This window comes from Lolium perenne, chromosome 4 (assembly GCF_019359855.2).
Source record: "Lolium perenne isolate Kyuss_39 chromosome 4, Kyuss_2.0, whole genome shotgun sequence".
Classification (NCBI taxonomy): Eukaryota; Viridiplantae; Streptophyta; class Magnoliopsida; order Poales; family Poaceae; genus Lolium; species Lolium perenne.
Window position 1 is genome coordinate 403615314 of NC_067247.2, and position 10550 is coordinate 403625863.

The 10550-nt window shown below is 42.9% G+C and overlaps 1 protein-coding gene across 1 annotated transcript; it reads left to right on the top strand.

Annotated features, from left to right (window-relative positions):
• Positions 1-9283: 9283 nt before the first annotated feature.
• On the top strand, positions 9284-10230 carry LOC127349281 (uncharacterized). The gene has a single exon (XM_051375032.2). It carries the CDS (start codon positions 9382-9384, stop codon positions 10228-10230), a length of 849 nt encoding a protein of 282 aa, XP_051230992.1. The 5' UTR covers positions 9284-9381.
• The last annotated feature ends 320 nt before the right edge of the window (positions 10231-10550 follow it).

The following is a 10550-nucleotide window of genomic DNA, read 5'->3' on the forward strand; positions in this document are numbered from 1 at the left end:
CTAGCAATATATCATACGGATGTTGTATGCATTTTCATAGAAAGACACCTAACCCTACACAGATATACCACACACACATAGATCATGGGTTAGTTAAAAGTGCAGTTGATAATTGCTTACCATACCACTAGATCACTTAATCCAAATCGGTGCATCATCTATGATTTGTGTGTTGATCAACTTGAGTTCACTCTTTCCTGAAGGTACACATGAGAGCTCACTCTATCTTCTTCTTCAAGACATACTTGTCATGGATTTAATTTCTCTCATGACCAATCTTTCAATTACTACTCGATTAACACCTTGGTCATCACTTGATCTTCTTCATTTTCTTTACTTTTCAACCTTAAAACTAGCATAAGGTTCAAGCATTATATGTGGACAAGACCTTCAAATATAACTCAATGCACACAATAGTCTATAGGGATTATCATCAGTTTCTAAAACCACAGATGGGGGATCCATGCTCGTTCAATAGGGACGTACAGGTGAATCATGTTGGATTCCCCTTAGAAGACCACAAGGCGCAACCTCCATCTAATCAACTAAATCACTCCAAAATTATGGTTGTGTCATCGATTGCTTGTAACAGAGAGTCAATGATGTGCCCCATCAGCCTTGTCTCGTCTTCATCAACAACATCAATGCTCACATAGATTCTCTCCTCTCATCTCCTCCATTATTCCAAATCAATGCAACATCATCTCATTTTCCTATTTATCCTCCTCTTCAGCCATCTCCCAGCGCATCACACCTTCTTATTTCCTTCCATTCGAGCAAAAAACCTCCCATACACTATCATGGTCTACTTCGACTGTTGCCCACATCCAACTAGCTCTTCCACCCACCGGGCATCTACAATGACAACACACTTCGTATATTAACCTTCTCCGCGGGGAGGAGTCCCTTGTAGACTGCATGCACCTTCCTTCACTTGGGCTACGGCCAGCATTACAACCACCGCATCTAGGACCTACGGCCGCGGGTTGATAGTCCGCTTTGTCAACCCCCTCGACGCCCGTCTGCTCTACGACTAAAGGCTATTTTAAATTAGCAATGAGTAAAGGCTATTTTAGCTGACCTACTATATATATATATAGGCCACGCCTAAGATTCGGTTGATCGAAAAATTAATTTAACTTTTGATTGACCTTCCATTCATGTTTCTCCAGCTGTTCATACATTTTCCCTTTTTAATCGGCTTTCTAACTACCCCTTTCTAACTAGGTGTTTTTAACTAGGACATTTTAAGTAAGGGAAAAGTGAGACTTTTCCTATTTGACGTCCAAACCTTGCGGGAATAGTGCACGCTCAGTGGGGGTGCATGGTGGGTTGACCCAGCGACGGAAGGGTTTTTGGGTTTTTCTGCGGTTTTCTGATGATTTCTTTGGCTTTTTTTTTCTAGATTGTGGTTTTTCTGCCATGTTTTTGGTGCGGTCGGGTTTATTTTAAACTTGTTTAGTTTTTCTTTTTTTCCAAATTTGATTTTTTTTCAGATTTAAACATTTCTTAATCTGAACATTTGAAAGTTCAAACTTTTACGGATTTTGAACTTTTTTCGAAATCTAACCAAATTTTAAATCTGAACTTTTTAAAAACGAATGTTTTCTTAAATCTCTGAAAACCAGGAAAAGCAGACAGAATACGAAAAGCACTTACATAGTCACATGCAGAGCTGATGAAGCGAGCTGGACATGGGCTGGTGTATTCGGACGAAAGCCAGTAGCGTAGCACTAACGCGCACGCACTAGGCGCCATATAGGATCCCGAAAAGACATACATGGAAATTACAATTACAAAGGGATGGAAAAAATAAAAAACGCAATTACATAGTAATAAATTAAAATTAAAATTGCACATAAAAACCTGCGCAATTACACATCCATGTGCAATTCAGAGTCTACAAGTAAAAAAATGCATTAAATTTTCTGGTGCATTAAATTTACGTACATGTGAAGCTGCATTTAAATCGCACGGATAAAAGCATTCTGCATATATGTTAAATTATTCATATATGTACAATTATGTGTTGTGAAGTGTATATGTGGATTGTCTAGCCCTTTTCATCAGTTCGAACTTTTGGTTCAAGTGGCTTGTGCATGAAGCTTAACATGGTATCAGAGCCCCAGGTCTCAAGTTCTAATCCTGGCTTTCACATGGTTTTCGCAATTAAGACTAAAAATTGTTGTTCCCCCCTCTATAGCCACCGATGTTTCGGTGTGCTCTTCTTCTTTCACGTGTTGACTTTCTCTTCTCCCGTCACACGCGAGTGGGGGTGTTGTGAAGTGTATATGTGGATTGCCTAGCCCTTTCCATCAGTTTGGACTTTTGGTTCAAGTGGCTAGTGCATGAAGCTTAACATTATGCATACATGTTCCAAACGTAGACAAAAAAAAGGAAGGGTTTTTAGTTTGCACATGAAAAGCATGTGTTTCCGGTTACACAATATATGAAATTGTGCAACTATATGCAATTGCGCTTAGGAAAAAAAAATTGGTCAAGGGGTGAAAAATGAAATTAAATATGCTATGTGATTGCACAGGACTATCTAATCGTCTCTCTTTTCTATTGAACACTCTACCCATATTGAAGCAAGCCCAGAATAATAGAAAAAGGGAGAAGTAAGCCTAATTCACTTGGTTAGGAAGGTGGATGTACAACCCATCCACACAAGTTCAATCTCAAAGGATGCAGATTTGGATTCCTATTATTAAGAAAATCACTATACGGGATCTCGGTTAACCGAGAACCAGTAAAAGTGTACGATATATCTTGTGTCATCGTCTTTTGCTTATTCCATTGCCTCGACTATTTTCCCTGATCTTAAAATTGCAAAAGTTATGCAGATTTAATAGACAGCTATAGTTCAACAAAAAATTGTTCATGATGCACGAACACACGTTTTGGAGAATCCCGGCCCAGCTCAACCTTTGGGCCGGAAGGACGTAACAATCCTTGTTAGTAGTCCAGCAGTAGAGGTTCTGCCTCTACCAGAAACAGAACAGTACAACGTACGGCTGCTTCGTCTGAAAAAATGTAGAGCTTTTGCTTCGCCTTTGCAGACTCTTCTTTTGTTGCAATCCTCTTTTCTTCTTTATCTTTCCGTTTTCTTCTTTGGTTTTTGGTTGAATATTCTAGTGCTCCTTCCCAGCGAAATCGCACCTCGAAAATGTGCTGCTACTGCTACAACTACTGGCAATGAGAAAGCTGTGCACTGCACTTTCTTCTCTGGCCTTTACAAGTACCAGCTTTACTTTGCAGTTTGCACACTGTTACTCCTACGTTGCAACCTCTACTCCACTACCCACTACGATGCTTTAAAAGGGTGAGTGACCAAAACATTGCGATGTTTTTCTATTGCACCATGATCGATATATAAGGCGTCGGTGAAGAGTGAGGCCAAGCTGAGTCCTGATATCGGCTCAACTACCAAAGCTATAATACAAAAGACATGACATGCTATCACACAAAATAATGGATATGATAGATCCTGCGTCGGCATTGAACAAACGAACCAACTAACGATAAGTACAGCAGCAAACATCCACTGGTATATATGTAAGCGGCGGCGGTATGTATCTGTACACATATTAGAGTAGTGCCCAGCCCGACAATTTTTCACTGGACACACCCATGGACCAACACATCGATGTGTCAGTCGTACGTCTGCTGCGCATATTAACTATGGGACAAGGAGTGAAAGCACTAACGTCAACTAACTAATTTCTACTCCCTTTTTTTTTATTTTGTGTGATAGCATGTCATGTCTTGTGTATTATAGCTTTATTTAGTTGTTTAGTTGCCACGTCAAATAAGTATACTTACTCAGTTCCTAGTTGCAGTTGATTTATTATAACGTTGTACTAAATTAACGACAACTAGTTACTAGTTAAGTTGGCGTTAGCGCTTTCACTCCTTGTCGCTACAAATAAGTACTACTAATTTCTACTCCCTTTTTTACTTGCTACGAAAGAGAATGTACTATCAGCTAAATATAGGCTAGACGATCTAGAGCTAGCTTTATTGCTTCTCATAAAACAAACTGCACTCCTTGTCATTGCCAGCTTAATTACACGTGAGCTATGCTTTTCACTAATCGAATTGCTTGATAATTAATTTGCATCATCACGTGGTTAGTACTGATTCAATTCTTCAGTAACGTGCAACGGAAATGTAGGACTCTTATTCTATATATCTCCGGGACAGGTTCAGACAAATCGAGAGAATCGCGTGAGGACTTGGCTATTTTCATTCTCTACGGTCAATGGCTTGTGCTAAATTCTGGTTGTTGTCGAATTAAAACTCCATGTCAATGGGTTTTTGCAGCCGTACAGTTACAGGCAGCCAATGCAAGCTTACCAGCTGGCTAACTAGCATCTGATGATGTAGGTGTTGCCCTTACGAAAACGTGATGCATGAATACACACATGAACGTGGCATGCCAATGTTCGCCCAAGTACTGTTCGAACTGTCGATACGAGCTACAGCAGTTGAGTTCAATAATCGGTATGGATCAGTTTTTTTTTTTTTTTTCATTTCAACACTGCCGACGCGCATACGAGTTTAAAGCCAAATGCACGGTACGCTGCAATAACGGATCAGCTCCCAGATTTTATTGATAAACTAACTTCAAGTACTAGAAACGAGTTTGTGTTTATTTGCTGCTTAGATTTGGCTACCATCAGTAGCACCTGAAATCAAGAAAGATGGAAAGAAGACGCAGTGCGGATTCAAATTAAAAGTAGAAAAGGAAGTTGACCCACCCCGGCAAATGGAACTCCACTAGCTAGCACTGAAAATCTAAATCGGAATCTACATACAAAAACGAGGGGTATCATTTGGTGCCACCAAAGAAAGAAAGAGAGATCGAGACAATCATAAAATATGTCTCAGCATTGCTAGCATGAGTTAAGGAATTGCAGTCCCATTACTTAATTATAGGCAAGGTTAAGCACGGATTTAATATGCAAGAGGATGTAAGTTAAATCATTTGTTGCTAACAACAACGAAAACAATGGCGTGTTAGGTATACAGTAAATCCAATTAATAGCATGATCAAGCAAAATATAGTAAAATACCAGCCTGGTATAATCTTAAGGATCAAAATGAACAATCACAAGAAGCCTACCTGGTAAGTATGTATACATGCTTAAGATCATTATCAAGATAAAAAAAAACACCAAAGACATGAATGATAGAGCTAACAACAAACATAACAAGGTTAAACATGTTCATTATCAACCAAAAACAAACGATACTTCCGAAAGTATTTTTATAAATGAAAAAATCACTGTAAAAGATTAAAAAAATCAACATAATACATATATATATATATAATAGTTGTTTGTGTGTTATAAAATAATGTTCATGCATTTTAAAATTTTGTTCATGTATATAAAAGGAGGTCCATCTTTTGAAAGATACGTTAACGGTTTCCAAAAAAAGTGGTCCACCATATTAAATTAAATGTTCATGTATTTCAATAAAATCATTTACTAAAGAGTGTTCTTTCAATTTTATAATTTTCCATGCATCTTGAAAATGTTATTCATGTTTTACAAAAAAATATTCACATGTGAAGAAAATATTCGTGTATATCAGTAAGTGTACTCACGTATTCATAAAAATAAAAAAATGATGGAAAAGAAACAAAGAGAAAACTAGCGGTACTAATGGACTGGCCCACGATAATGGCACTCGTCCCTGTTACTCGGAGTAAGCAACATATATAGCAATTATGGCTTTCCCTAAGAAAAAAATAGCAATTGTGCATCACCCTCAGGGCATGCCCAATGCACTGCCCTAGAGGTAGTGCTTCACACTTTTAGCTAGGTTCGGGTGGTCCAAAGTAGGTTCGGATGAGGAGGCAGTCTCCCCTTCGTAAGTCTTAAAAGTATGCTTTTTGGAGAGAGAAATAGATACATATATAGTGTCATATTTGTGGAGTCTCTTCTCACTTTTTTCTGACTAAAGTTGTAGCTTCCATTGGAGAGATAAAATTCACTATATTGCTTCTGACAACTTTTTTACATGAAGCATCTAGTGTGTATGCCACCATTGCTCATGCCCTCACAAAACTTAAGGTGCAGAATCCTTCAAAAGACAAAAAAAAAAAAAATAAGGTGTACAATGCCTTTCCGTTTGCGGGCTCTCCTTTTGTTGCCTACCCTTTATTTCTTCCTTTTCTTGTTCGTCCCTTTCTCCTTTGTTTTTCGGTTGAATATTCCATTGCTCCTTCCCAACGGAATCCAGACTGAAAAATACGCTGCTAGTAGTAGAAAGCTGGGCACTTTATGTGTCGGCTTGTCCTTTGTTACGACTCTTTTACTTTTCATACCGTTAATTCAGCAGAAAATACGCTACTAGGAGTACATGCAAACTGCGTTGCAACTTGCAAGCTACTACTTATCACACAACTGTTCGTTGGGGAGTAATGCTCATCTCAACAGTACATTAACGAAATAAATTATTCGACAAGGAGAGTGAAAGCGTCATTGCCAACAAACATATATGAACGCGTCTGCGTCATTTTATACTTCCATTGATCGATTCGACGTGGATTTCTATGATCCTCTTGTGCCGTGCAAATTACGCTGGAAACAGAAAAGGCTACCTCCGCAGGTGACCTGATGTGGCAGTTGAACAAATTAATCAAAGCGATCGCGTCTCCTATACCACGAAAGAATGTTCTCGACTATAGCTTCGACTCTAGAGCCACTTTCTAACCATAGCTTTACTTGTCCTCCATAAGCTACTCCATGCCATTACAAACTTAATGATACCTTGACTAATGACTTCTCCATATAAAACTCCCATACCACTATAATAGAAATGCTTAACTAACGTTGATCACGTCCATCTTCACATGGTATAGATAATGCTAGTACCGTATTGCTGCTAATTATAGAATTCATAGGTAACATGCAAGCGAATGTGTACGTATACATTCCGTGGAAGACAAGATCAAACAGATCGGCAGAATCACGCGCGACCATTTCATATTTCGTCTGGTCAATGCATGGCCAAATGGTGCGAAAGTGCGTTCCGTGGGATTAATTCCATGTCAGCGGATTGTTGCAGGATCTTCTAACACACTAACTCTCTAGCTGCAATATGTCGCTGTGGCTAGGTAAAGCGGACAGTAATCCGCCGACACATGCCCGCAGATTTTTTTTAAAAATAAAGAGAGCAAAAGCTTTGGCCTATTCCATTGAATCATGAGAAGGAGTTATACAAATAACCTGGTTACAACCCTGTTACAAAGGGTACTACTCTCGCAGCATCAAATTTCTCATACATTTGTCACCCGCCTACACCCAAGCCTAGCCTCTAATTCACATTTGTCACCCACAGATTAAAGAGAAGCGGTAAGCCGCAAATAAAAGATGGTACTCCAAGATCGTACTACATAACTATGTAGTACGATTAGTACCAGGAAACCACAATTGTAGAAAAATGGCATTTTAAAGATTCTGAAAAATCTGAAAATAAATTAGAGGTAGAAATTGTTATGTTCTACCGATGTGCAAAATTAAACCTTGAAATATCTTACAATCTGGGATGTGCAAAAAAGACAAAAAAAACATCTATAACATTGAATAGTGCAAACTTTTGAAACCTGAAAATATGCCTGATTTTGTTATTTTTGTGCAGCGCCGAATATATGGTATCTTGAGTTCAAATTTTGCACATTGATAGAAATCAATATTTTGTACATCTATTATTAGGTTTTATGTAAACATTTAAATTCCATTTTGAACTTTTTGAAAAAAAAAATATATGTAGCTCATCCTACAAATATCCACTCTTGAAGTTGTACTAGTGTACTACAAACGATTTGCAATAAAAAATGAAACACAGTTTTGGACTTGGAAACAGAGCTAGAAAAATATTCTGACGAGTACTCACCAACCTATGCGACATCCTCCTTGGGTGACATAGGAGAAACCTAGACAACTTCCTCCCTCCCTTGCCACCAGAGGAGGCGTCGGTGAAGCTGCACGCGCCCCAAGAAAGGTGGTGACGACGCATTTTATCCTCTCGAGGCTCTTCTCCTCGAGGTTCCAGTCGCATGGAGTTTAGTAGGCGGCCATGGAGGCTAGGGGCGTGTGATGCAGCAGAAGGTCCGTAGGGACTGCTGCAGAAGATCGGAGGAGGTCCATAGCGTTGCGGCGGGAGAGGGCCCGATCAGGGCCTGACGGGCTATGGTCGGCGTGCACAGGATCTGGGGTTTGGCGTAGATTACAGGGCAGCCTAGGAGATTGGCACCGTCTTCATCAACAACACCTATAGCTACACAACTTAAAAACTACGGACACCGTCTTCATCTTTTTTACTTTTGAGGGGACGATCACCATCACATTTTTATCATGGATAAAAACTAAGACACATAAACACATGGTTAAATATCCTTGTGTTGTTAACAAAGACACAAAATACACTTAGGGGGAATGTCCTTTTAGTAGGGTCGTGGCTCTTCATGGTTATGGTTAGCGTTCTTGTGTTCATTTGGCGGCGAGGTCGTCAACCCGACTGGTTTTTCATCGGGCAATGTCGATCTTGCTGAATGGGCGGCCGCCCAGGATTTGGCATGACGTTCAAGATCCGCGGGTCATCTACGCAATGAAGGCTACGTGATGACTAGGTCGTGTGGCTCGTGGGCATTTTTGTTGCAGAGTGATGTATGGCGGCGGCTCCAAAGTAGGAGGTGTGTGCTTGTTGCGAATTGGATGAATGACGTGCCTCCTCGCTTGTGCGGTTTTTTGTCCCGGTTTTACTTATAAACCGAGAAAAATGTATAGTTTGTATGATTTGTACCTGATTTGACTTATAAATTGTGATACTCTCTTTACCACAAGAAAAGGTCTAGAAAGAAGAGGCATAAAGCATGAAAAGTACTATAGTAGCACAAAGGAAGCGGCAAATGAAAATCCTCTAGTACCAAGAAAATCAGATTCTATTACTTTGAAAACTATAAGGGGAATTCGTGAGCATGTCACACGAGAGCGACTATTTCGGGAATCATGGAAGCAGTACCAACACCAAAAGGCCAAAAGGACGAGCCAGATTCAGGAAAAGCCAACCAGATTTTCTTTTGGGAAAGAAGAAAAGTCGATCAGAATATCCCAGCAAAAAGGCTGCGTTACTTTTCGCGCCATCTGTAATCTCTCCCTGCCATCTGGACCCACCCTTGAGGACGGCCCACATGTAAGCGAGAGATACCGAAGCACTATCCGGTGGAACAGTGTGAGGTCGCCTCATCGGCAGCAGTCGAATAAATCTGCCCATAAAAGAGTTGAGCGCAACCGCGGCAAGCCCAACAAACTCCTCTGCCGCCCCGCCGGGCTTCTTCCACTTCTCCCTGCCGGCCGTCACCCAGCAATGGCGACGGCGTGGGTGCGCGCGCGTTCTCTCAGCTGCAAGTCCAGAGCCGTCGCCGACGAAGTGTGCAGCCCGCCGCCGCTGCCCAAGAAACACCCGCCACCGCCGGTCAAGGGTGCGGTAGAACTACTGCCGGCTAAGGAGAGTCGGAGGTCCAGGTCCAGCGAGCACGACCGGCCTGCTAGGAAGAAGAAGACCACGTCCAATTATGGGAAGAAGAAGCCCAGGCAGCCGGCGCAGCTCGCCGCGTCCCCAGCGCACCCGAGCTCGCCGTTCTTGGCAATGACGGAACTCCCGGAGGGCCACTCCTCCCGCCGCATCGTCGAGCTCATCTTCGCGTCCGGATGGGGCCCTCACGCGCCGGAGGTCGAGGTGGAGGCCCTGTTCCGGGTGCACAGCACGGCACGCGCGGTGTCGCGCTTCGAGGACGCGCGCGCCGCCGCGAGGGCACGGGGCGCGGCCGCGGACGACGCGCGGTGCGCCGCCGACGGCAACGAGGTGATGCGGTTCCAGTGCCGCCCCGCCGACGGCGAGGACTCGGTGGTCTGCGCCGCGGTCGCCACGACCAAGCTGTCGGCCGTGCGCACGTTCGACGGCAGCGGCGCGGCGGATGCCAGCGCCACCGGAGGCTCCGGAGGCCGCAGGGGCATGCTGGTGTGCCGCGTCATTGCCGGCCGCGTCCGGCGCGCCGTCGACCCTCCGTGCCGCGCCGGCGAGTACCAGTCGGTCGACGCGGGCGGGGGCGAGCTCGTGGTGCTCGACCGCCGCGCCGTGCTCCCCTGCTTCCTCGTCGTCTACAGGGTCAAGCCGGCTCTGGACGGTAGCCCTTCTTGCTGCCGTTCCCGCTGATCCTCGTGTAGTCACCATCACTGACCGAATCCGCTGACTGTTAGCTAGGCATCCATCACCATGGATCCATTCCATGATCGATGCAGGTGTGCATGTGAGACTGTAAAAACCTTCTTTTTTCGATTCATTTTTATCACCATGATTGTTGAAATTGTATAAAAATGCAGCCACGTTCTTCAGTCCCTGAATTCCATGATGCTCGAGCTTACTTTCATCACTGCATTCATTCGTTCCCCAATCACGACCCATTGTTTTCCGTGTACGCGGGACGCCATCGCAGATTGCTGGGACGTCGCCGTCACCCACCGTTCACCATTCAG

What these genes read in the sequence shown, in the direction of transcription:
- LOC127349281 (XM_051375032.2), top strand. Translation starts at nt 9,382, where the DNA reads ATGGCGACGGCGTGGGTGCGCGCGCGTTCTCTCAGCTGCAAGTCCAGA.